The 27,690-nt window shown below is 42.1% G+C and overlaps 1 protein-coding gene across 4 annotated transcripts; it reads left to right on the plus strand.

The window, feature by feature from the left end:
- The first annotated feature begins 12 nt into the window (after nucleotides 1-12).
- On the plus strand, nucleotides 13-25,882 carry rimbp2b (RIMS binding protein 2b). 4 transcript variants are annotated; one of them, XM_062417378.1, is made up of 19 exons: nucleotides 13-114; nucleotides 2,002-2,052; nucleotides 4,228-4,432; nucleotides 5,142-5,290; nucleotides 5,933-6,012; nucleotides 6,409-6,518; nucleotides 6,602-7,474; nucleotides 10,879-11,030; nucleotides 11,513-11,726; nucleotides 11,910-12,175; nucleotides 12,415-12,564; nucleotides 12,890-13,051; nucleotides 16,545-16,653; nucleotides 19,113-19,294; nucleotides 19,424-19,592; nucleotides 19,984-20,087; nucleotides 21,699-21,770; nucleotides 22,847-22,981; nucleotides 25,685-25,882. In XM_062417378.1, the coding sequence occupies exons 1-19, from the start codon at nucleotides 13-15 to the stop codon at nucleotides 25,880-25,882; spliced, it is 3,483 nt and encodes a 1,160-aa protein (XP_062273362.1). The 4 variants fall into 4 exon arrangements, with proteins under 4 accessions (XP_062273362.1, XP_062273363.1, XP_062273364.1 ...); XM_062417379.1 differs by lacking the exon at nucleotides 25,685-25,882 and adding an exon at nucleotides 23,894-23,920; XM_062417380.1 differs by lacking the exon at nucleotides 25,685-25,882 and adding an exon at nucleotides 23,897-23,920.
- Nucleotides 25,883-27,690: the final 1,808 nt, after the last annotated feature.

The following is a 27,690-nucleotide window of genomic DNA, read 5'->3' on the forward strand; positions in this document are numbered from 1 at the left end:
TGCGGACAGCATATGCGAGAGGCTGCGGAGCGGAGGCAGCAGCTAGAGTTGGAGCATGAGCAGGCCTTGGCTGTACTCAATGCAAAGCAGCAGGAGATTGACCTTCTTCAGAAGGTAAGGGAACTCAGGTTACATAACACTAACAGCACCAGAGGGTCAGGCTTTCTTGTTTGCCCAGTCAGTGCCCACGTCACGGGTCAAAGAGCTTTTTGTCGGGCGCCGGTGCCATACATACAAGTCCAACAAAGGTGAACTTCAACTTCAGAGTAGCACTCTCCATAGGCTGTAGCACTCACCTCTCTCAACATTTTCATCACTGGCACTATTAGAGCTATCTACTTAACCCCATCCTTCAGCTGTCTATCATTCTCCAAACCCTGAGTGCTCAACATTCCAGGAGCACTCCTCTTGTTTGTTACCAGCGAGCAAATCAAACATTCAAATCCCAGAGTAGATATGACACTTTTTAGAGGCTCGCTCAAACAAAAATGCTGGCCGAGGCCATTTGATGGTTGGGCTTCCTCTTCTGAGCGCCGGAGCTGACTGTAATGTCAAAGCAAGCCCAGCAATGTCTGAGATTGCTGATAGTGTGAACGTGATAAGAATTGTCACCAATGCCTTCTCCAGAAACAGTGCGTGTGCAACCCTGTGTTGCTGTTGCTGCAGTGTTGCTCTAACTTCACAGTCAGCCTTTCACAGGGAGAGTTCTCAGCTTTTTCTCTCATTAGCAGAAGCTCATTACTGCCTTATCTTCCTTCAGACACTGGCTGCTCTCTGCATTCTCCTAAATTAATTGCCTGCAAAGTAGATTTATGAAATTGTAAAGTCCACAGATGCTCTTCATATTCATGTGGAACACTTGTTTTTCTCAACAGATGTTTCTAGTTCCCAAAAGAAAAATTGTGTGTGTTATGCTACATTTCTATACAGTTGAGTTGTTCTATAACGCCCAACCCTTATTCCCCTTGAATGCACTGGATTTATTTATTTATTATTGTCGGAACATAATTCTTGTTTAAAATCATTTTTGTTTGCAGAGAATCTGAATCTAGGCCAGTATTATTAAACATGGCTTTAACAAGCATTCTGACATGATACAGGAAACACTGTTTAAGTTACCGCTATATAAAGAGACCTGCACTGCGATGCACTGCAGCCACAAATATATGTCAGCACTGGTTTCAGTCACAGTACGAGGTACGTGGGATTGCAATGTCAGGACAGTTTACATAACAGTAAATCAGGTCTCAGACTCAAGCTGTTTGAGAAATCTGAGAGAAAAAAAAGCTGTATATACTCCAAGGCCAAGCAACTTGTCTCTCCCATTCTTCTCCCTCGCACCTATTATACTGCTCCACATATTTCGTAGAGGGATGCCGTTTGACATTGTATTTGCTGGAGAATACTGTTTTCTGCTTGTAGAGTGCTGTTGGTAATTAAGTGTTGCCGGCTTAACTGTTTCAGCTAAATGTTGTATTTACAAATGCGAAGCCTCTTTCAATTTGGAGACTGGAGAAAATCAAGATGGGAATGAAATGACACATTTTTGTGCCAGATATAAGAATAAAAATCTAAATGTGTGTGTGGGGTGTTGGTTTAGACAGACCCTTCTCAGGTAAGTGTACTAAACTAACTTACAAATGCCCTCTTGATTATGCTGTATGAACTGTCTTGCATGCCCACAATTGTTTCATGTTGCATAACACATTGTTTTGACAGTTAATTAGGATGAAAAGCACATAAAATATGCAGTAAAAGGTGAAAATGGTATAAGAAAGGCTGCAAAGTTGTGCCTTGCCTTTCCAAAAATGTAGACGCTGGTAATGTTAAATACAAGAAAAAGAAAGAATTTGCTAGTAAGTTTTCAAAGCATCGGGGAATGTGAATGGAAACAGAGGCTTTCTTTTCAACCATTTTCACCCTTTCTTTGGTGTATTGAACTGCAACTAAACTGCGGCATAAATGAAACTGAACTGAAGCGCTGCACCCTGTGTTTCCCAGGCTCAGGTTGAGGCTAAAAAGGAACATGAAGGCGCTGTCCATCTGTTAGAGGTGAGCGTCTGGACTCTGGGGGTGGAGTGGGGTTGATGTTTGGGCGGGATGGGGTGAGTGTGTTTATGTGGCTGCTGCCTGAGGAAAAGGGACTAGTCAGCCCCCAGGGCAGACCTATGTATACCTAAAGCCATTTCCTGCTGTTCTCATGCATCAACTTAGAAATCCTTGGCTTGGATGTATGAATTTCCTCTCAAAATACTGCTAATTGACTTATGAACTACACATTTACAGAGTCGTGTAAATAGCCTGACTCACACATGCTCACTATCTATTATTTCATTTTCCTATTAGCATTGTAATAAAGTGATTCGTATGCGTGAGTGTCAAAGCTGAGGGTAGTTTAAAGAGTGCTTTTCTTTCAAGATGTGTATGAGTGATCACATGTGTAATTGTGCTTTATTTCTTTCCTACATCTCTTTTCACTGTATGGGTGTGTGTTTATGCTTATACAGAACCACTTGGACAGCATGCAGGTATTTCAGAAATGTTTTTATTTATTTACTTGATATTTTTTTACACCTTTCCAAGTATAGTCAGTAGGGTATACAGTGCCCCGATGTACTGGAGGTAAGATACTGTAACGCCACATCGCAAACAGAATTATTCATCCAGATCTAAGTCGTCTATTGAGGATGAAGATAATGAATATACAAATGATACTCAAAACGTAACATGAAGCGTACATCAATTAAGAGCTGATCTAATGTGAAGCATTTGCTTTTGGGTTTTCAGAGCTACTCAGAGCAGCTTCAGAGTGATTTTTCCTTGGGTTTTTACTCCCCACTCAGCTCTGTTTCCATTATCCATTGAAGCTAACTCACGTGTTGGAGGCCTTTTTGACAGGCTGGAACATGATTGACAGTGTAAAGTGGAGGTCTCCCTCTCTTGATCATAAAGAAAAAGTCAGCTATACTTGCTAAACAATTGATGAAAAAGATTCCACTCGTAAAATTGAGTTTCAAGAATATGCATTGATGCAAGTTAATGATGGCTGCCTGGGGCTCCACTAACCGACCTCAATTCCACATAATCAAAGCCCATCATCACAGTGTGGGGTTCAAATATAACTTTTTAAAGTTGTTAAAAGCATTTTTTTTTTATATGCAAACAAATAAAGCACCAGACGAATAAATAAAGGCAGTAAATGTATTTTATCTGTAAAGTAAATTGCAAAAAAAGTTTTTAAAGTTTTTATGTTTTAAAGTTTTTGAAGCCTTTCTTCTAGATTACATAGATATTAGATATGATCTTTGTATATTGATTACATAGAATTTACAGTAGATTTATGATAAATGTGATCCTTTTTTCTCGCATGTTCCTAATGTTATCCAGCATGTGTTTAACTTGCCATACAGAACAGAGATGTATGACACTATTACAACTAATTCCTCTCTGTGTTAATACACTAACTCTGGTCGACAAATGCAGGAATTCCTCCGTCGCTCCTCTCCTAACAGCATGTTTATGTGAAGCAACATGTGCATGGAAGTGTTTTAACAGAGCAGCGTAGAAAGTACAGTAGTAGCGACATTGCATTACTATGTGTTGGGCGGTGTTAAAACAAAAATTCCACGGCAGCTGCAGCGACCTTTAGAGTATCTCTGGTTCAGATTGAGGAGTTGATGTCAACAAACTATTATTCAAGTGAAGAAATTATGGTCTAGCACCTGGAATTTCCATTGCACCTGCCCAAACAAGTATGTTTTACAGTGTTACTGTAGACCGGCAATGAAGTTTCCTGCTCTGAAAACACGGTGTGGTTTGGGTTTGCATAATACGTTGGAGCTTCTTCATTTTCAGAATTATTAGTATTTGCTGTAGACGTGCATGTGTTTTTTTCTATCCTTTACTGTCAGTAGTAGCTGCATAAAAAAGTCATTTCAGGATGTTTTTCTCTGTGATGACTGACCCACATCCTACAGTAAATCTCATTCCATGTTCTATTTGTGTGTGGACAGTCGACGTATAGCATCGTACCTACTGTACATATGTGTGTACTTGTGTATTTTTGTGTGCAGAAAATCCAGTCCTGCGTCCCGTGGTTTTCTTATTTTCTCTTCTGTTGTTTTCCTATGTTTCCCTCATCCTGTCTCTCCCTGTCTGTCTGTATGTCTATCTCTCTCTCTCTCACTCTCAACTCTCGCCGCTACTCTTCTCCCTCACCGTCATCAGGCCAAAGTGCGCGAGCTGGAGGAGAAATGTCGGACTCAGAGTGAGCAGTTCAACCTCCTGTCAAAAGAGCTGGAGAAGTTCCGGCTCCAGGCTGGGAAGTTTGATATCCTCAGCACTGAACCCATAACTTTATGTGAATCTCCCGGGTCGCCCAACAAATCCCTATCCCAGCTCCTCAATGGACTGGCTGCCCCCATAGGAAAAGGTACATCACAGTATCTTCAACGCATTCATTTGTACTTTAAAATAAATATAAGAATATAGCAAACAAACTAAAATATGAATGTATAACAGGTATTCTATAATGTAAGGGGTCACATTTTCAAGTGGTTGAGATCTCATTTCAGACTTAAGTCAAGTCATTTTACTTTATGTACAATAGCCTGACATTAGCACAGAGCGGTGTAGCTGAACACAGCAGAAATTAGAAGTCTGGAGGTAAAGGCTTCTGACTGAATTTGTAGTAAACACTAACTGTTAATGAAATAATCAATCATGGTGAGAAATAGCCTCTAGCTGGCTAAACTTGTTCTCTGTTTGTTTTCGAGAATACACAAATGCTTCATTAATTACGGTGGTATGTATCGTTCAGCTCCTGCTACATTATGAGGTTTTGATTTATTTCCTAGGATTACAAATAATTGCAGACTGAAATAAGAGGAACCTTTTAAATGATTAAAATACTCTTCAGCATGCACAAGTTGTGCAATATCTGAAAGTTTCAAGTGTTTTTTAAATTTTTGAAGCAGTGTAGATTTCTCAAAACTTTTTTTCTATTCTTTATCTCTTTTTGAATTTGAAATATTTGGTACTTTAGTGGATGGACTCCAAACTATTAATATGATTAGACTGGTCTATTAGTTCTGTTAGATTGTCATTTGAGGATTTGACAAGAAACTTTGTTTGTTCTACAGGCAATGAGGCTCCAACCAGCAGATCTTTGATATCCGAGTTCATTCGACCACTCCAGATCAGCTCAGACAAGCCCGAGCTCCTCTCTGTCAAGCCAACATTCCTCACTCGCACTCGAGCCAGCAGCCCAGCACGGGCTTTCCTCTCTGAGGTATCAGATAGTGCCCATTTGAATCTCATATGGCTCATTTCTCCATTTACTCCACTTTGCATGACAACCGTACAGTAACACTAGTATATAGAGCAACATTAGTTGTAATAAAGTTGAAGCTGAATAATGTTATAATGCTTTATGCTGACCTGTTTACCCAAATAAAATCCTTTGTCACAATTTTGAAAAAAAATGCTGCTTCATTTTAATCTGAGTAATGTGTTTGGGTTGAACAAGAGAAAATCCACTGAGCAGGGATGCATGAGGCCTCCTGGTTTTACCCATTCAGGCTGAATATTTGGGACTGACCACTGATGCAAAATGTTTTTAGTCCGCGGGAGATGAAAATTGGAATGAAAGAAATACCATATGGATTGTGCTTTTTTCGTCTTTTTCAATTGTTTAGTAGTGACCTCAGCACTTTTTCAGTTTGTCTCTGAACATCTTGACATTTTTATACAAAACGTTCAGTTCAACGTTGAGTTCAGTAGCCTCTTTATTCACAAGATGCAAAATAATTTAGAAAGCATACTTAACCTTATATAACCCTCTTAATATAAGGTGAATGTCCAAATGAAAAGATGGCGAAGGAGCATGTTGATGTTGAAAATGAGATATTGGTGCGTTATTTTCCTTCTCTAGATGGACAAAGAGCTCCGCTCAACCACCAGATCTAAACCGAGGTTCACAGGAAAGGTTCGTCTGTGCATTGCTCGGTACAGGTATGTATCTTATCTAATAAACTCAAAATATATTATTCACCTTCTATTTACAGCATTAACATTAAGCTTGTTTTCTTTTTTTCTGAGCCTTATTTAAATTATTTTAGGTAGATTTATTGATAAATAATTGGAATCCTCAGAGCACAAATGTGTCAAACGGGGCCAGAGCTTTCAACCCACTTGGTCCTCAGCTCTCATATTTGTAAAAAACCTAAGTAAAGAAATAAAAGCCATTGATACAAACCTCATATTTTCAAAGCAGCACTCTGCAAATATTTGTATTGATATACATATTAGGGAACTGCAGTTTTTACATAAAATATTACACGTAAGAATGTTTTTAAATATTTGTAAAATATATAACTTACAACCAAATGTTGTTGTTTTTTGTTGTAGTTACAATCCTTATGATGGGCCCAATGAGCATCCTGAGGCAGAGCTCCCCCTTGTGGCAGGGAAATACCTTTACGTTTACGGGACAATGGATGAGGATGGCTTTTATGAAGGTCTGGCATCCCTTATTATTTCCCCTCCTCATCTTTAAATATCACCACATTGCCAACTATCTCTTCTCCCTTTAATTTCTCAGGAGAGCTGCTGGATGGACAGCGGGGGCTTGTCCCCTCTAATTTTGTGGATTTTGTCCAAGATGAGGAGACACCCTCCGTCCAACACAGGGACACAGTGGCTAAAGAACCTGGCTACCTCAACCACAGTAGCCTGGGGACTCAGAGACTGGGGGTCAGCACAGGAATTGGGACAGGCATAAGCAGCCTGCTGTCTGACAGTAAACTAGACTGTCTAAGCACCAGCAGCTTGGGCATGGACCTCCTAGGCTCTTCCAGCAACGGGACAGGAACTTTGGATGTCAGCATTGACGAGATCGGTGAAGACATTGTGCCTTATCCCCGCCGCATCAACCTGATTAAACAACTGGCCAAGAGTGTGATTATTGGCTGGGATCCTCCTGTGGTCCCACCGGGCTGGGGCTCCATCAGTGGCTACAATGTCTTGGTGGATAAGGAGGTGCGCATGAGTGTCCCCTACGGGGGCAGGACAAAGTCTCTTATTGAGAAGCTCAATTTAGCCACAAACACCTACCGGATCTCGGTGCAGAGCATCACAGACCGGGGCCCGTCAGACGAGCTCCGGTGCACTCTGCTCGTGGGAAAGGATGTGGTGGTGGCACCTTACTACCTGCGTGTGGACAGCATCACGCAGGCCTCTGCTGAGCTCTCTTGGATGCCCAGCAACAGCAACTACAGTCACACCATCTTCCTCAACGGTGCGGAGTACGACATGGTCAAGGCTGGGGGGTACAAGTACAAGTTCTTAAACCTGAAGCCCGTGACGGTTCACAAGGTGAAGGTTGCGGCGCAGCCGCATCAGGTGCCTTGGCAGCTTCCAATGGATCAGAGGGACAAAAGGGAAATCTCTGTGGAGTTCTGCACTCAGCCTACAGGTCAGCCTCCAAAACGTTAGTCACATTTTGACTTTTATCTCTTCAGTTTAACACAGTAATTAAGGGTGTAGGTTGGAGGGGACACAATAAAGTCACATGCTCTTGAACCTAAACAAGTTTAATACTATTTCCCCCATTTATATAGATTTATATCAATCTAGGAAAAAACAGATTATAATTTAATTGGTTTTGCGCTTTCACTGAGCAAAAATGCTATGCAAATTGCTGTATTATTCTTTTCTTTTTTTTAAACACTTTATTTGTAATTTTCCAATTAACATATAAAACAATCATATTTTCTGTTTAACAAATAACCATAGAAAAACAATCCCAATACAAAAAACTAAAACAGACCAAACCCAAAATCAACCTGACAAACTTGTCACAGACAATGGACAGACAAGAAAAAGAAAACAAAAAAACCAAGTGCACCTAACATTCCTTATCACAGACTGTCTAAGGGCAGGTGTAAATGTTCAGAGTTCCAGTTCCAGACCAGGTAAATTGTTCACATAAGTTATTAGAGGGTCCCAGGTTTTGTAGAATTTGTTGATGGAACCGTTGAGGGTACATCTGATCTTTTCCAGTTTAACGTTCTGCATAACGTCCCTAATCCAGTGGACAATAAATTGCTGTATTATTAATGCATTAACCCTAACAATAACTGTATGTTAAAAAATGTTGTATTTCCATCTTTACTACAAAGATCACTGTGTATTGTTGCCTTGTCTTTAATGATTGATGTTCAATTCAATCAGCTTTTTTTTTCTTTATGGAAAACATCACCTATAAATGAAAACAGAGTTAATCTCTCTTTTCATTTAGATTTTAGAGATTAAACTTTTTTCCCGAAAAAACATGCAACATGTGAAGGTGACGTGTTTTTTGGCCCTTAATAGTGTCTGTAGTCTTCCTCTTAGGCTGCATGCTGCTCCATCGACCTCCACCAATAACATAGTGCAGACTGTATGTTTCCTGAGAGGTAATAAGCAGGGCGAAAATAACCCTCAGAGCACTTTCTGCTGGTGTAGGCATAATTGTATAATTGTAAATGGTAAAAGGTAATTGCTGTGCACCCACCGTAATAACTGAAGATGACTCTGATGAATGTACCAAGAACTTAAAAGATCCCTCATCTAGATTTTGAGAGCTGGACAGTCAGACGACACTGTTTAGATAGATTTTAGTGTGTTTCAGTGTGAAGAGGACAGGTCCCTTGCTTCCCAGAGGAAATTATGTCCTTGACAGCAATTCAGTGACTTTTTTGTAAGTAGTGTCTGGTTGTATTTTCTATGAAAGTTGTATTTATTATTAAGAGGAAATGTTGTTCTCTAGCACCCCAATCTGATTGCCTCTCTTGTAGTCTAATACTCTGTTCTGTCTCAAAGTCATCTGATAATCCACAATGAAAGCCATCTGATAATTTACATCCCACACAACAATCTTATTTATTTACCCAGCAACACGCTGCGAGCCCATTACATTTACAAACCTGACAAACATCTCAGCCGTTTTCATTTTTTTCCCCAGCCACTTTTAGACTGCCCGAAGGATTTGTGTGTATGACTGCGATAAGAGACATGCATGGTAGAAACAAAAAAAAGAAAAAAAGAAAAGTGCAGTGGGAAACACATCCAAGAGCAGAGCACAGCTACATAACACTGGAAACGACAGGCTTTCAAAGCCAAATTAGTGTAAAAAATGAGCTATGATCTGTTGGATTTTTCTCTCCCATGAGGCTTGTTGATGCTTCGCTGCTGCCAGCACTAACTTGGGTCTCGCAGCCTGACTCTCTTGCTATTGGAAATCTTTTTAAGTGAGAATATAATGAGAGTGATTCTTATAGTAGACAATGGATAGACAAGGCGCAGTTAAAATACAGTTGAGATATGTATAGTTGAGGGCAGCAATTCTAAAATTACAGACAAATACCCCACTGCAGAAAAATAATATAATAATGTAAGTTAAAGCAAAGAGGATGAAAGAGAGGGAATAGAAGGACAGAGAGGGAGCGGGACTGAAGTTTGAATTGACATTTTCTGCTGGCAGCTGACGAGCTCACATGCTGAGAGTTCATTAAATGATCCATCTATTGAACATGTTAATTAGAGGCGTCTGAAATAGTCTCAGTGTCTGTGGTGGACGGCTGTTGTCAATAAGGAGGACAGTGTCTGGAGGCACTTTAATAGGCTTTCACACTCTGCATACCATTCTTCAAACAAGTGGCTTCATTAGTTCCTTGCGATACAACATTTTTATTTATATTAGTCACTAAGGAGCAGCCTCCAGTTTCCTTCCTGTCCTGAAAATCTGTGTCTGTCGTTTGTGTCCAGCGTTAATGAAAGTAGCTGCACTGAAATATTCATTAAAACACTCATTTCAGTCCTCAGAGGAGCTTGTTTTCTTATGACGGGCGTAGTTTAAATATGACAGGAGGATATGAAATCTCCAAACAGCCACCGCTGCTGTTCCAAGACTCTGTGTGTTGTCTGCTGGCAGCCGGCGTATAAATATGATTAAGATCGCATTTGATGCAAATTCTCAGAGACACACACACACACACACACACACACACACACACACACACACACACACACACACACACACACACACACACACACACACACACACACACACACACACACACACACACAGCTGTACGTTGCAGCTTGGAGATACTGCTGACTGCATCTGCTCAGCCTCTCTCCCTGTGTGACTGCAGGGGAGCAGCAGCACTGCACAGATGGGTATGTTGTTTAGTATGCAGGCAGCACTGACAGATTGTGGAAAAAGCAAACTGTGTTTCTTTTTTTTTTAATGGTCTATACAATATTATCGGTGAGAATCTGGCAACAGGATATTGCCGTGCACACACTGATGGCTGAATGTCTGCAAACATTCCTTTTTCAACCAGCGTTAATGCCTGCGCCCTGTGTGAATAAACCTCGGGACACACACCATGAACCTGCACAGAGATGAGCATAAATACAACAAAATCATCCTGCTGATTGCAATATTCAAATAGAGTGAATGTTCAAGTTGCTGTCACCGTCTCATTGTATCATAGCTCATACCAACTGTCTTTTGCAGTATAAGAGGAAATACTTGAAATATTCTAAATTTATGTTCATTTTTTTCCAGGTTAAATTGAATTAATTCCTTTTAGTATACATTGTGTATTGTGATACCTCTAGGTAAAGCTGTATATTTCAAGACATATACTGTAATACAGTTTCCACCACATGAGAAAATCCTCATTTCATACCACAGTGAAAAGGTTATGGAATGTGCTTTGTACTGAGGTCAGCACATTATTTTTTGATCAAATAGGCAGAAATGGTTCAGCCTTTGTTGAACTTGTCTTTCTTCCTCTTCTTATACAGTATGTGTGTTGTGCTCCCCAGGGCCCCCTCTCCCTCCCCAGGAGGTGCAGGTCCAGTGTGGTCAGACGCCTGGGGTCCTGCAGGTCAGATGGAAGCCGCCGCCTCTGACGCCTGCAGGGACCTCCAACGGGGCCAGTGTGATTGGCTATGCCGTTTGCACAAAGGGACAAAAGGTACTGAAATGTCAGAACAAGTCATTTTCTGTGAGTTTTGCAATACAGGTCTTTTAAAAAAAAAAGAAAAAAGTTGTCTTTGCCATCCTCGGCGGTGACTTCTGTGTGTAGTGCTCTATTGCCATCTCCTGGAGAAATGATATAATGTTGATATTCAGCCCCCAGGGACAGGAATTAAACATAGATTCACTTATAGTTTTAAAAGGCACCACTGTGCGACCTCACTGCGTCCCATTACCACAGAGAGTATTACATTTGCTATAAATTAATATTTGACTGTTCTCAAACAGGCCTGAAGTGGGAACCATAGTTTAAAGTTTAAACATTTTATGTGTCAGAGCTCCAAGACTATGAATCTGTCTGTCGTGATAGATTTTAAGGTAAAGGTATGAGAGCTGCATGTAGATGATGACAGTGTTTGTGCATGTTGACATTCTGAATTGCCCTTTGGTAAGGACTGTCTGGTTCCTTTGTGAATACAGATAGCAGAGGTCTTGTACCCCACAGCAGAATATGTGACGGTGGAGTTAAACAGGATTCAGTGTCTGGAGGCCAGGGAAGTCATTGTAAGGACGTTATCAACACAAGGAGAGTCCCAGGACTCGCCTGTGGCCGTCATCCCGCACAATCTCCTGGGCTCTCCACGCCTCTCCCACCGAACCACAGCGCCTCCCCACCCTATGCCCCACCCAGCACACTCACAAACTCACCCTCCTTACCCATCTACATACCCTCCGAATCACCCCCAGCCCCAGGTGCAGCCTATGCCTCGAGCACAGCCCCACACGCTGCCCCACGCACAACCGCACTCGCAGCCTGTCTGCCACCCTCTTCCTCCTCCTCCTCCTCCCCAGCCTCATTTCCAATGCCACTCCATGTCCAAGTCCAAACCGCTCGTAAGTGCCAGAGAGCCAGAAACCAAAGAGCATGAGGTGGGCCTGCGGCCAGGCAAGCCCTGGGAGCGCTCCCCCTCTCCGCTGCCTCCCATGCGCGGATCCAACTTAGAGCCGCCGCACTTCCAGCCACGGCGATCACCCTCTCCTCAGAGGATCCTGCCGCAGCCTCAGGGAGTCCCCATCCCCAACACCATCGCCAAGGCCATGGCCAGAGAAGCTGCCCAGAGAGTGTTCGCCGAAGGCAACAGGGTGCGTGAGGATTTCATAAACAATACTCATCTCAACATGATTTTACAGTCAAAGTGTCTGTCAGGATAATAAGATTATGTCACTTATATATGAAAATCTGCTACTTTTAAAAACCATCAACTCAACATTTAGAATTTGGTTTCTAGATAAACTTACTTGTAGAAAATTGTTGTGCAAATGTTATACAAACATATTCAGACCACTTTATGATTCTAACATAAATGCATTTCTCTTGCCAGGTTGAGAACAGGAACATTTTCAGTGAGCGGGGTAGCACCCTGCATCCACTCAACTCTGATGAGGAGGAAGATGGCTACGACTCCCCTCATGCCAGAAGGAGAGGAGCCTCGGTGGATGAATTCCTCAGGGGCTCAGAACTGGGCAGACAGGTACTTTACACAAAACACAACAAGCTGTGCTCAGCCAGGTAGCGTGTGCATCACTTGTTTCTGTGGAGTCAGCGGTAACACAGGCAGAATCATAGCAGCACAACTTCATCATTTTAGTGCGCTTAGTGTAGCCGTATGGGGGTTCTGTTGCTTTTTGGGTTTTTGGAAATCATTTATTAGCTTTTCTTATGTATCCATACTGTAAGCTACGGGGAAAATCAGGCATAACAGTGTCAAATATGTTCCCTAGATGAAAAGATTAAAAAAAAGAAAACTTTGAACTCAAAAACTCTGGTTCCGTTAACTTCCTCTTGTCTTCTCTCAGCACCATCACCACCACTACAGCCACAGTGAGGAGTATCACACGGAGAGCAGCCGGGGTTCAGACTTGTCCGACATCATGGAGGAGGACGAGGAAGATCTCTACTCGGAGATGCAACTGGAGGAGGGGCGCAGGCGCAGCATCAACTCTCACAACACCCTAAAGGTATATATTGCACACCTTCAGCTTGTAGCGGCCTGGGGGAGGACAGAGGAAGGCTGGGGGAAGACGGGGGAGGGGAGATGAAGGGAGGGAAGGTCGTGCCATTTGCGGAGGTTCCTGCTCTCTCTCACAGGCTCTACCACCATGCCCATCGTGGCTTTGCCCGGCTGAGCTGCCTCATATTAGCTGAATCAGCCTCCCCTCCCTAAACTTCTTCTCTACCCTGCCCCTCCAGCATCGCTTTATCAATTCAGGGCTGAGCTCATGAGAATGTCTATGTATACATACCTGTACAGCATGCGAGAGGGGAATGCTGTAAACTAGAAGCGTAATGTTTTTACTGGTTGCTATTGCATTTTGATACTGCACAAGAGTGTTACAAGTAAAAATCAAATATTAGAAAAATTGAATATACTGTATCAAAGGGTCATGGCATATTAAGTGCACATGGGAATCTCATTTAAGTGAGTACTTAAATGGAAATATTCACTTTTGTTTATGTCTGTCATGTCCTAATGTCTAATTTTTCTATTGTCAATGTAGATGTTAACATTGTCAGTACATGATTCTGTCTTCATTTGGTCTGTTAGTGGGGATGTGTGGATGTAAAGCCAAACTGTTATCAGAGTGAGAGCTATTGTTAGTGGCTGATTGGTGCTCTGTATTGTAGTAGACCTGCTATCAGAAGTCAATACAAAATCAATGCAAATTTCCCTGTGCTGTAATGTGGTGTTCATGAGGTCTATTTATTGGTGTATTTACTTTGAATTTACTTTAAATACACCAATGCTGCATCTTTTGTCATTACTATATATTTGTATATAACTGTTGCACATTATCTACCCCCCCCCCCCCCCCCCCCCCTTTATATTTCTGTAAAAACATCAGTATTTTAAAGTGTGTGTAGTAATGATATAAAAGCTTGAATTAGATATTGCTCAGGATGGAGAAGTTAAAGATGAATTTGCTTCATTTATTGTTTCCTGTGAGCACATAGATGAAAATTCTACCTATGTTACAAATGTGGAATTGTTGCGAAAGAAGTGTCCTATTATTATTTTTATTATTATCCTTAGTGGCTGGTTCTTCTGCTCATTCAAGCTTCACATTGTTCATTTCTGGCTTTTAAGCTTCATTTATTGTTTTCATCCGCATTGATGTTTTGATTTAACCCTCACCAGTGACACCAACACCGCTTGTTACTGACACTTTTGTTTGGATATTTCTAATTTCTAACGAGCAAAATTCCCTTTTCCACAGTTAACCTCTGTGCTCACGCTCAGTTTATCAGTTATTGCTCCATATTTTAGCCAGATTCCTGTTCAGAGCATGCCATTTCCTCCTCACGGAATGAGACTGCATGTCTTACTACATTGCCACAAATAACTAATTCTGTCTTTATTTTGTCTTCCCCCCCTCCCATTTATTCTATTCACATACTGTGTTGTTTCCTGCCTGTTCTAAAACCTTCGAAAAACTTTTCAAACCTTCCCTTCAAAACAAATTTAAACTGAACCTTTTGAATTGAACTAACTAACTGAACTGTGAAAATGGGGGACTTTGCTTGGTCGTGACTGAAGGCGTATTACAAGCGTCAGGACCTTGCAGAGGAAAGAGACTGCTGGGACCTCCAGAGGGAGGTGGTGAAGCAGAAGTCGCTTCGAAGCAAGCGTCTCCACAGCATCCCCGAGGTGGCTGAGGAGGAGTCGGACAGCGTGGACTGCATGGGTCAGCGCCTGTGTTTTGAAGATGGCGGGCGGCCCGGAACGCCACACACTCAGCGGAGGATGTACCCCCAGGATCCTCACATGCACAACCACCTCACCCCCGGCAAGAACTCCCGCCATCTACAGCGCCAACGCTCCTCTCCTCGCTTCTCTGACAGCCGCTACTGCTACAGCGCAGAGGACCGCGGCTTGGGACGACCCAACCGCCAGAACACCAAGAGTCCTGACAGTGGTTTAGACTGCGGCAGCGAGGAAGAGGGCTCTCTAGGCCGGGGTTATCGAGGGTACTATACGCACGGGAGCCCACTGCGAGGGCCTGTGCGCATCATCCACTGTGAAGGCCCAGTTGAAAGGCGGGCGCTGGCTATGGGCCGTAAAAGAACTCTGACTCGCCAGTGCAGCGTGGAGGAGGAGTACTCCGATGGGCCAGTGACTGCAGCCAAGTCGGTACACACGGGTGACTTTAGGAACAGAGAGCACTTTGGGCCTGTTCGGGAGGCCAGGCCACGAAACTACTCCAGGGAGGGGGCCCTGAGCGAGGGCAGGCTGAACGAGCTGGACAGGGTCTATTACAGTCCCCACAGGGAGGCTAGGGCCCAGTCTTTGTCCAGGCTCAACCGGGACCAGCCGCTGGTGTGTGATTCAGACTTTCTGCTGTACTTTCCATCAGCAAGCTGCAGCCATTAAGTTTTCTTACTGTTGTCTGTTTTTCTTTATGATTACCCCCCCCCCCCCTTCATTTCATTTGGCATTTTGTTTTTGGTTTGATGACAAGTTATCACACGTTCATGGTTGGTCTGATTTGATGTTTTATTTTGTGTGAATTACTTTGCTTGTACTTCGAATGTCAGGTGGATTTTTAAAGTAAAGCTTTTAATTACCTAAAGGCCATTTAACTAAGTTTTGACTTCTCATGTCTTTGAGGGGAAAGGTTCCATTTAAAGGAAAGCAGCAGCCCAGCTGCAGCAGTTTCTCTGTGCAGTGCATGGGGACGTGCTGCCCCTATCTTCTCCCCTGCCTTCTCCCCGCCAGCTGCCAGCTTCATATGTCGTTCTTCATGTCTCACCCTGTAGGGCTGCAGCCATACAGCTCCACCTTGTGCTTGGAGCTCTATTTCAGCATCTCTTTTTCTCTCATTGCTTCACATACAAAGATCAAGTCTTTTTTGGCCTGCGGTGACTCATTTAGTCCATCATCTCTTTGCTTGTCTCTTTCACTTGTTTCAGCAAAAAAAAAAAACATTCTGTGGTTCATCATCATTTCTCATTTATTAAATGTTTTGATTGTTGTTACACTAAGCCCCAGGCGGAGGCTGGTAATGGCTTTGCTCAGCTAAACACATCTTTGTCCATTCTCTATCACACTCATCCGTCCACTTGAACTCTTCTTCTCATCTGCTCTTTCTCTCTATTCTTTACTCATCATTTATATCGTTTGTGCCGTCATCTGCTTCCTTTTCTCATTAAGGAGCTGACATGCACAGAACAAAACAAACCAAACAAATGGTCTTTAGCTAAGCATCTGACCCTCCCTAACCCTCAGTCCATGTTGTTGTGTTGGGGATTGATTTGATTTACTTGTTTTGATGGATTTTTTTTTTTACTATTATTTTGCCTCCCTAAGTACAAATGGAAGACAATCATTTGCTCTTATGGTGTTTTAGTTGTTTTAACAGGATTGTGGGATTGTTTTAAATGATTTTAAGCGTTTCTTTACAATGCAGGCAGTTTAATGGTCTAACCTCTTGTTTGTTGTTTTTTACTCTAAAGATCATTGGGAACTCGCCATCACATGGAAGTGCCGATCGTCTGGACCACTCGGGGAGGAGGCCGGTTCACATCGGCACCCCCCCTCAGCGACGGCCCATCCCATCCATTGGTTAGTGAGGTCAACACATGAGGAGACGCCTCATCCCCACCTGCAGGGCCACTGATGTTTGTGCTATTTATACCATGTGTATCCCTTACCCATGTGAGCCGAGCTGTACATCTCTTCCATAGAGCTTAAAAAACCACGTAGACCCTTTTTTGTGGGGTGTTTGCACACCCCGTAGCTGTCCATCCCCATGAGCTGGATTCGCCAAATGTTCACATGCAGTTTTGCAGGAAAGTTATCCCCTATGCCTGTGTTTATTCTGGGTTAACATGTTTTACATGACCACCCAATTTGACCTCCCCGCAACAGTGCAAGCATTGCTGTTTTACACCCAGTGACTCCAGAGTGAAACCTGTTGCCTTGTACACCCTCCCCCCTCCTACCTCAGGGCAACCTCATCATCCTACTGTCTCAGCATGATTGAATGGGCCATGTGGTAGAGCAGAGTGTGTGTGCGGGGGATCTCTGACCATAACGTTGTGATTGGTGTCTTCTATAGAGATCACCATGGACAGTAACAGTGAGGGGAGTGAGGGGAACCTCTCACACGTCAAGGAGGATGTTTACTATGGCAGTGTAGCTCGGCGAAGGATATGGCGATCTATGTCCTCAGAGGATCAATATGGTATGTGGTGCAGCTTCTCTCCAAGATGACAATTCACCTTGACAATGCCAGAAAAGGCCAAGAATCGTTTCTGAACACATGCAGTGATGTCATGGTGGTCTTTGTTCTGTGCTGGACAGTTAGCTGCTTTTGTTTAGCTTAGCTTAGCTTAGCTGAATAAGCTGACGGGGGAAGACGAGACTGGCCACTTTTCCCGTTGCTGGAGAATGAAAATCCCTTCCCTGTATGTACTCCTATGCCTTCAATCCCAAGAAACCCCAACCCACCCACTCTTCCCATTCACCACTCCATATCCAGACCACTCTCCCACTCCAATGCAATTTAGCCCGCCCTCCTATTCCCTTGCCTCTCCACCACCTCCTCTTTTTCCTTCTCTTCCCACCTTTCTGGGCCAGTCGCCCTTCTTCACTCTTAATTTTGCATGACCCGTTTACAATACATTGAGAAGGAAAGATACATTATTGGATGAGTTAGTGCATTCTTGCATTGTTAGTAGGGCTGGGCGATTATGGCAAAAATCACGATTAATTGAACTTTTAACCTCAATTACGATTAATGAACGATTATCACCACCCTTGATGAACAATTATGTATTTTCACAGTTTCTTTTGTTTTGTATTTTACACTGCTGCCCTCACACCATATTTTGTGATATTTTCGCACATGAGTATCTTAAGGGAGTGAAAATAATGATGTTTTAAGGTGTGACGCTGTGGTTAATGTCTAGTTTAGGCACAAAAGCCACTTGATTAGAACTATGTAAAGATCATGGTTTGGATTAAAATGATCACTGGAGACACGTTTTCAAATTCCTTAAAGATATGCAACCTTTACTGTCATGGCAACAGTGAACACCACGATTAATTGACATGAGCAAGATTAAGTCGATTAGAGTTTCTAAATGTCGGTTTCGATTATTTTTCGATTAATTGCCCAGCCCTAATTGTTGGTATTACTCAGTTGCACATTCATTAACGCTGCTGTCATCGAAATCAAACATACAAGTTTTACACCCTTAAGCACTTTTTACATCTTTCAAAAAGCATATTTCAGTTGCTTTCCGTAATATGTCTGAGTCATTATTCAGACTTACTTCTTTCTGCCATTGAAACATTTAACATGGTGATCCATGAGAAGCATGGGGAACTGATATCAGGGTCATCCCTTCCCCCTCACTGTCCCTGATATCTACGTTGCCAAGAACTGCTGGGGCATTTGATGTGTTATCTCCCTCAGGAATGTGCCCCCTTTGCCCTTTTTTTTTGTTGCAGTGTTTCCAGATGTGGCCTAAAAGCATGACATGAAACTTGCATTTGATGTAGGAATGCTCTCCTCATCATGTCCAGATCCCAGGAAAGCATGCATGTTAAACAGCCTCTGTGAGATAAGGCAGTGAAACAGCAATGAACAATAGTCCAGTGTTACTTGTTTCCTCCTGATGTGCACAGTCATTCAGTTTCCCTTGCACCCCAAAAAGCTGCTTGACATGTGTTTCCTGTCTGTGCTGTGTTGTGCCGTGTTCTATGATGTTTAGTGACTGTCACGCCCAGCAAGCAGAGATGTGTGAACGAAGAACCCATGCTCTCCTATGAGCAGCGAGCCTATAATGTAAAAAAGCATTCTTTGCTTCTAGTGCGTCAACGCAACGGCAATATAGTGAAACCGATTAAAACGACAATTATCGCATTCGATCTCTGGCTCTTTTTTCACACATGCATCTCATCGCCCTCTCCCCTGTCAGCTCTAACAAAGAGACATCTTCTGCTCTCATTGCCTCTACAGCCAGCGTGGCTGTATAAGGCTGGTAGTAGCAGCAGAGGCCTCCTCTATGTTTCAGACGGCTATGGCGGACGCAGGCACGGGCGGGGACGGCGCTCCCCGGAGTACTACGAGGAATCGGAGCTGGAGGAGATGACCCGTGTGTTTGTGGCTCTGTTTGACTATGACCCCCTGTCCATGTCTCCAAACCCCGATGCTGCTGATGAGGAGCTGCCTTTCAAGGAGGGCCAGATCATCAAGGTGGTGGCTCGATGTTTTGACACTACTAAAAACATACAGATGGGTGTTAAATACAGACCAACGCTTTTGCAAAACACTCGAGGTTTTTATGGTTTCTGTCCTTCCCCTGACTCTTTGTTGTCTCTTTAGGTGTTTGGGCATAAAGACACGGATGGCTTCTACAGGGCAGAAATCCGAGACCGAGCTGGCCTGATCCCTTGTAACATGGTCTCTGAGATCCAAACAGAGGATGACGAGATGATGGGCCAGCTCCTCAAACAGGGCTTCCTGCCACTCAACACTCCTGTGGAGAAGTTAGGTGAGTCATTTTCCTATCTACTTTTACTTCTGCGTCTATCTGGCCAGCTTTATTCTGTACTAAACTGTTCTCTTATTGACACATTTCTCCTTTCCTCTACTCTTTCCCACTTAATTATGTTTTTTTTATGCTTTCCTGTGAAGTGAACTGTGACCGTTTCAAAGATGGCCGCTCAATAAATCGCAGGTCCAGAAAGTCCAAGAGAGGTTTGTGTCCACTGAAATTTCCTTCTGCTCTCCGCTTCATCCTCACTGCCCCCCCCCACTCCACACTGTCCACCTTTTCTCATCTGTAAACTATTTGTGGCTGATTTCCCCCAATATTTTACATTATTCCCGAACCTTTTTCTTATGTCTCTCTTTTTTTTTTGGATCACTTCTCCTCTTCAAAGAGAGGAACAGGCGGAGCGGTCGTCAACATCCGATGTCAACGAGGAGGATGGTGGCCTTGTATGACTACGACCCCCGAGAGAGCTCCCCTAATGTTGATGTAGAGGTACTGTCCTCCTGTATAAGCTCCAGCTATCTACTTTGTCTTGACCATTCTCTGTCACCACCATTATGCATAAAAGCAGTCAAAGCACAAAACATTCGAGGTGCATAGGCACTATAGTAAAGAACCCTCTATTTGTAAGCTTAGAATTAGTTCAGAATTTTGAGAAATGTGCTCATTTTCTCTCTTGCTGAGAGTTCAATGAGATGGTCCATACCAGGCAAACATTGCAGTTGGTTTAATCTCATTTTACTGTTGGCAAGAAAGTGAATTTCCCAGAATGTCACCTGATTCCTTTCGGTGTGATTCAGAGCCATGTGTGCACAGGTGAGCTGAAATGAGGAGTTATAGTGAGCACTAGAGACCGACTGATATATTGGTCAGCCGATATTGACCTATCACAGATATATCTGTATCGGCTTATATGTTGTCCGATATGTGCCGATATTTTTTAAGTTAAATAGGTAGCATTTAATGTACATTTGATCTTTTTTCTTAATTTAAGTTTAATATATACGTAATTTTTTTGTTATATGTGTTTTTTGTTATTTTGTTAGTTATAATTAATTTAGTTAGTTATTTATAATTATTTAATTGCCAGTAAAGTTTACCATTCTTTACCAGTCATTTTATACAGTAACGTTTATTGTCAAATGGTAAAATATTACACCATCACATATTTTTCTCACAAGGGTTTTTAAGGGATCATGGCAAAAAAAAAGGTTTATGTATATATATATTTTTATATATAAATGTATTGGTTGATATATTGATATCAGGATGTTTTTACTCCTTAATATCAGCATTGGCATTGACCCTAAAAATCCAGTATTGGTCAGCTGTTTTTTTTTTTTACCCCAGTTTCACTTACTCTCAAATTTGTATTGGCACTGACGCAGGCTCAGTATGAGAGCCACAGACTAAATGAGTGTACAGTTAGCACTGTGTAAGCGAGGATTGAAAGTACTTTCCCGTGCTGTTTTTTTTGCCCCCCCCCACTCCCCTGGTTTCACTTACTCTCAACTTTCTATTGGCACTGCCACCGACACAGTATGAGGGCCACAGACTGAATGAGGAGGTGAGTGAGGGTGAGGAGGGTACGGTACTGTTTGCTCTGTGTGGTGTCCCCCCCCCCCCCCCCCCCCCCATTTGTTGGAGTGCGAGGGAGGAGGTGGGCTTCGGATAACGGGCTACGGCCCTATGTCCCTGGTGGTTATGAATACAGCCCCTCATGCATTGCCTGAGCTAGCATCTCCCCTCCTCGGTTTGGTCTTTGTGTCGACATGTTTCCTACATACTGTACATTGGCTATGTTTGGTTTGTGTGTTCTCGAGACTCCTGTAGGAGAGATGTGCCCAGTGTGTTGCAGTCCTGTCTTCAAAGTTCCAACATTTGATGCATTTATAGTTGCAACAGTCCGTCTGCTGAGACTGAATTGACACTCGTGTTTAAGATGCATCACATTGATTTGGAGAAGGAAGCACAGCATTTCAAACTCATCAAACCCTCATAGATTTGATGTTTTGGAAATTCTTCTGCACCCTTAAACAGCTGTAAACAACAAGAAAAGTACAACAGGCCAAATGTTTCTCAAGACTCTTTCTTCTTTGACAGGCTGAACTGACTTTCTGTGCCGGTGACGTCATCTCTGTCTTTGGCGAAATAGATGAAGATGGCTTTTACTATGTAAGTACTAAACATTTCTATTTCCAACAATTCTGTTAATCACCTCTGTTCTTTTGATTCCTTTATTACACAGTACATCTGTACAGTTGTGTTAAACACAGTTTTACATAAGAACACATCTGTGCAAATTTACACATAAAGTTGTGGAATGGGAAGAGTTCTCAGAGTGGTTCTGGACCTAAAAGCCTCTTTCATTTTGTTCATAGACAATTGTAGATGACTTACAGATGGAGCAATGCCACAGCTTTGATGAACAAGAAATAATCATGGTTAATAATCAGTTGAAAAGAAGAGCAAATATCTTAACATGGTGCTTTGATAAAGAGTCAAAGGTTTATAGCTTGTGCAGAAAAAATGTATGGAGAAAAGTTGCTGAAATCTCCTCTGTGTTCATCAGGAAGTTGATTATTTTGTCTGTGTGCTGTTTGATGCTGGACAGGAAGGGTACAGTATGTTTATCAGAGCATTATAGCAAGCTGCAACTACGAGAGTTTTTTTTTTTAAATGGTAAGGTTAAAGGGATATTCTGCATTTTTTGATGTAGGGTTGTATGAGGTTCTTTTCCATAGTCTGTGTATTACCTGCTGTAGATTTGGGTCGGCATGCTCCCAGTTTGGAGAAGCAGGCAGGTGTACTGGCATGGAAGCTAAGGAATGAACCGCTGTGGATGGGGCCAGCAAAAAAAACTGTAATACACCACAGATCAGCTGGTTGCTGCTGCAGCAAAATGCAGTGCGGGTCATGCATGGGATTACAGAAGCTCTACAGCTGCGAAAGTGTAGTGCCAAAGGAAAGGGCTGTCTGATGGCAGTTCTAAATATAGCGTACACTTAAACTTTTTAGGTGCTAAGCTTCTCCAAAACTAGGGGCGTGCAGACCCCCTTCTACTCCGGTTAATACACTGCCTATGAATAAGTAACTACAATGGGGAAAACACCTCCAGAACCAGCAGCTCCTCCCACTTCTTAACTCTATTGCAGCTTGAATTTGCATGAGGAGAAATTGATCATCTGGGGTGCAACATGTACATCTACATACAGCAGGGGGGAGTCTCACTGTCCTTGTGTGTTCCTCAGGGCGAGCTCAATGGACACAAAGGACTTGTTCCTTCCAATTTTCTAGAAGAAGTGCCTGATGATGTAGAGGTTTTTCTCACTGACTCAACATCTCGATACCCCCAGGACACTCCAGCACGGATAAAGACCAAAAGGGTACATGCTCCTTCGCAGTACTAGCCCTATGTCATCCATTTACTCTTTTTCAGTTCCCTCTATCTCCTTTAGTTTCGTGTCTGTGCGTGTGTGTGTGTGTGTATGTCTCACTGGTCAGAGTACGATGAGATTTCTGACTTACGCTGTAAATAAGTAGATGTCTAAGATCTATGAAAAGAAATATGAAATATTTAAAGACTAATACTTGACAGAGGTATTTTTATTTTTCATGTTTACTGCTGTGAAATGGGTTGGGTGGGGGGTGGGGGTGATCTGCATTGTGTAATACATGGATATATTGTATTTATAAAGAATTCTCAATGAGAGTAAAATGGAAGGGGGGGAGTGGGGTAAGCTCCTGTGACTTTTTACTTGTTCTGTCATGTCTTGAAAAACAGCAGTTAACACTTTTTTGCACATGCGTATTTAGCATTCTAACAGATGATTTATGAATATATTATGTGTTTGATCTCAAATAATTTCTAATAGAGTAAATAGTTTTGATGTACTGGAAGATAAACTATGTAGTGTGTAGCTCAGCATGTTCTATAGTCCAGATGCATGAATTCTTGAACATTTTATATAAAGATAAGTCTAGTGTAGTACAACTTTTGTATCTGCTCCTGAACGCCTTGTTTTGTATATTGCTTTCTTGTAAAGTAGGTCACTTAGCCTATGTTGCCATCAGAGAATAATTTCAGAAGTAATTATTTAAAAAAAAAAACAACAACAATGTAAATATGTGATGTTATTTTTGTGTTTAACGAATAATGCAATTGTTTAAATATTAATAGGTGTCATTCAGATATTTCTTTCCTTGTGTTCTAATTTGCCATTGTCATAGTGCAAACTATTGAAATGCCATCACCATATTTTTTTTTATTTCTTTTCCTCACCCGCTTGGCAAAACAGAAGAAGAGTGTTCATTTCACACCTTAAAGGCTCTGTTTCCGTCACGTAAGTGAGCAACTGAGGATACCAAGATTACGCTCCCCTCGTCTAATGCAGATGACATGGGTACCCTTAGTTTCTGGTATGCAACATGTACACTTTATATGACATTCCTTTAGTGCTGCTATACCTGTAGGTAGTTTTAGGAATCTTGTTTGTTTCACTAAAACACTCAGTGCTGTTTGTTGGTAGGAGACAGTAACCCTAGCCAATGCATTAGACAAGAAGTATGGTATCTTCAGTTGTTTCTCTGAGTGTTGTACATGACAATGTCCGTCTCCTGAAATAAGTCTCCTGCTGTAACTCATGGTAAGCTAAAAGGCCGGTGTTGCACAATTACCCTCTGTTATTTAAAAAAAACAGCACTGCTAACATTTAGACTACTTTCAGTGCAGTATGACATGCTGCATCCTGTAAAGGAAAACAAAAATACCTACCAATTCTATGCAAAAACCCAAAGAAAAGTGTCAACATTATGTTCATTTGGTTTAGTATCTCTAATGTCAGTTGGCTTTTTTTTTTGCTCCGGCCAAATTTAGGACCCTTGTTAATGTTTCTGTCTGATACTTTTCCTCTGTATGTAAAGAATACTGTGAAATTGTAAGATGAAAATGTGTTCTTCCTCATTTTGAGGATCATGAAATAAAAACAAAAATCGGTTAGCGTTATGTGCTTCAAATCCGTATCAAGTTTGTGAAGCAAGGTCAACAAAATTGCCAACTAGAAGAGTTACTGATTTAAAGTGAGACTATGTAATGTTTTTGCTGAACTTTGGACATTGTGGCTGTAAAGTGGTAATTATAGGATCATGTTAGATGCTAAGATGCTAAGCTATTGTAACAGTTGGACATGTGGAGAAGAGTCCATTATACAGCAATATTTACCTAAAGTTTTCTAACATTAGCCACCAGCTACTGGTCATACCACACCAAGACTAGCTGTAGCAGCCCAAACCCTCTGGTGTGTTGAATGGAGCAACAGTGTGTTTTCTTATTAATTCAGCTTTACACTTGTGAATAGAGGAGTTGTGCTATTTTTTTCTCAGACGTTACATAGCCTAGTCTCACTTTAACTCAGCATGATAAAATTACTCGAAAGATTTTGATATATTACATGTTCTGGCGTGTTGATTCTAATCACACATACTATATATATATAAATACAGCCTCATATAAATGGAATCTTTAACCATCTGTCTTCCCAAAAGTGCAATTTTAAGGAGCCTTTTAGCTCATGATTACAGAAAAGGAATAGTGACTAGTAGTTTCTCTGTAACCCAGTTGTATCAGTAAATATCTATATCTATATATATATCTATATATTTAAGAGGAAGGAAAGTGAATGTGATATAAATATGTCCCACTTGTCCCCAAATGCAAATGTATCTGTTTATGTGAGAAAGAACTGCCCTGCCTTTGATAGTCATTGTTGGGAAATGTTGTCATCTTACATTGATGTGGAAGTTTAGTCGATGTTTGAGTGAATCATGCTTAAATTCTGTGTTGTAGCTTATTCATAGCTTCATATCAAAACGCTGTTTCTACCTGGTAGAGGGGGGAGGGGGAGGAGAGGGGTGTGTGTGTGTATCTATACCTGAGTGCGCAGGACAACATCCAGGGAGCTAGACTTCAGAGCTATGGTGACCCTGAGAGACAGAAAAGACTTAAAAGAGGGGGAGTAGTGACTGAGGTGTGACAGACGGCTGGCTGGCTTTTTAACACCCTCAACTGTCCCTTACGGGTCTCCCATTAGGTTCCATTGGAAAAATCGGGTCCGCCCAGAAGAGCAGCCTCTCCCACAGTGCGTCCGCACATCCCTGGCTCCGGCCCTGCCACCGTGGGGCCCGGCAGTCCCATCAGGGCCCCACTGGACATGTACTCCTCCAAAAAGAAAAAGGGACTGCTCTCCAAAGGGAAGAAACTTTTGCAAAGACTTGGCGCTGTAAAATAATTTCTCGACATACTCGGGAGAGTGTCATCCGCTTCCTTGTAGTGTTCAAAAGAAAAAGAGAAAAAAAAAAAAAAGAATACAGTGGACAGGTGGCATTTGTGAGCTAAGCAAATGCTTTATTCTTGTACATCTGTTGTATACTAGAATATTTGTATTTATTTAATCGTATCAACTACATATTTTCAATACATTTCATATTATGGTCCCGAGACCTCATGGTATCGGCCGATGTAGTGTTGAGAGGATCTTTAGCTCCAAGTCTCTGGCTAATGGAGTTTTGCTGTAGGCAGAGACAGGGCCCGGGGTCAGTCTGATGGCAATTAATGCACCACATCATGCCTCAGACTGATCTGTGTCTCTGCATACAGAAATCAGAATGTCATTCACGCAACGAGGGCTCGGTTAAACCTTTGAGTCCATTTTGAATCCGAGAAATAAAAATTAAAAAAAAGACTTGGATGGCCTCGAATTGAGCTTGTTCAAAACAGCCAGTCACATAAGTTGTATGAGGTTTGCATGCTTAATTCAGCACATTCCCTCCTGAACCCCCCTGCCCCCGAGAGCGCATGCAAGAGTGATGGGCTCAGTGCGGAACCTGGAGCATGCAGTACTTTAATACCGGCGTGGCTCATGTGCTGTGTGGTAATATTGTGACAAATCAGCAGAAATAATTGATATTCTTCTGCCCCTATTTCAAGTACAGCGATAGAGGCGAGTCCCCCCCCCCACCCCTCGTCCCATAGACAAACATGTCCGACACCTCCAAAAAAAACAAGCACATACTGTACTTACAGGGTCTCTGCAGTGAAATCGGCCTGTTCTGTCCAGCTGAACGGAAATGCCTAAGTAGATCCAACCTCCATGTATTTGCCTTATAATCGCACAATGGTTAGTACTTTGTCCAGTAGAGCGTGCAGTCCCATGCCTACTACTCATTTATGTTGTTACTTCATAAAACATCTGTTTCGCAGGTGTTAATCCTGACTTGTGATGTGCAGGGTATTTGTTTGACTGTCGTGTTTTCCATAGGACCAACGCTTACATTACAAACCTCCAAGACTCCTGTGGTGACCATCATCAAAAATTAAGCTTAAAAAAGAGATTTTATTTTCATTTCAGAGATATAACAAATAGATTATGAAAAAGGTGAAAAAACCTCCCCGTATACTAGTTTCGGGGGCTACTGAGAAAATAAGGCACTTTATTTGAGTTCACTTTTTGCCACACTGATGCACATTTGATTCAAAACAATGACTACTCTACAAAGGAAATATTGAAGGTACTAGATAAGAGGAACAGATGGATGCTACTTGACCAGAGTGACATAGCATCAGTAAATTAAGTCCTGTTACTGTACCGTGTTTGATTCTCAACATGCAACACTTTAGGGCTTCACAGGAAGACTAAAGGTTTGACTTTTTTCCACAGTAGTTAGCGATCAGACACAAGGCTACCTCTACACTGCCCCCCCTCCCCCTCCCACCACCAACCCCCAAATCTACTCGATCTGAAATATGCTTATTCAAGCCAATCTGTCATTGATGCCTGTTGAGTGTCCAGTTATGTTGGTGCAGGATACAAGTACTGTATATCAATATATATCTACACCTTAAATGTAGAGTAGTGAATGTATGATGAATTGAAAGCCAATGTATTTTCAAACCTGCCCAAAAAGGATTGTGCAGATGTCCATCTTATGTGCGTGAAATGAAACAGTCCACCTGTATCTTCTCTCACCATTGTTTTTCCCATTTCCCTCATGTATTTTAAAATCTAGCCTATTTTTTCTATACACACACGAGTTAAAC

Source organism: Scomber scombrus, chromosome 4 (assembly GCF_963691925.1).
Source record: "Scomber scombrus chromosome 4, fScoSco1.1, whole genome shotgun sequence".
NCBI lineage: Eukaryota > Metazoa > Chordata > Actinopteri > Scombriformes > Scombridae > Scomber > Scomber scombrus.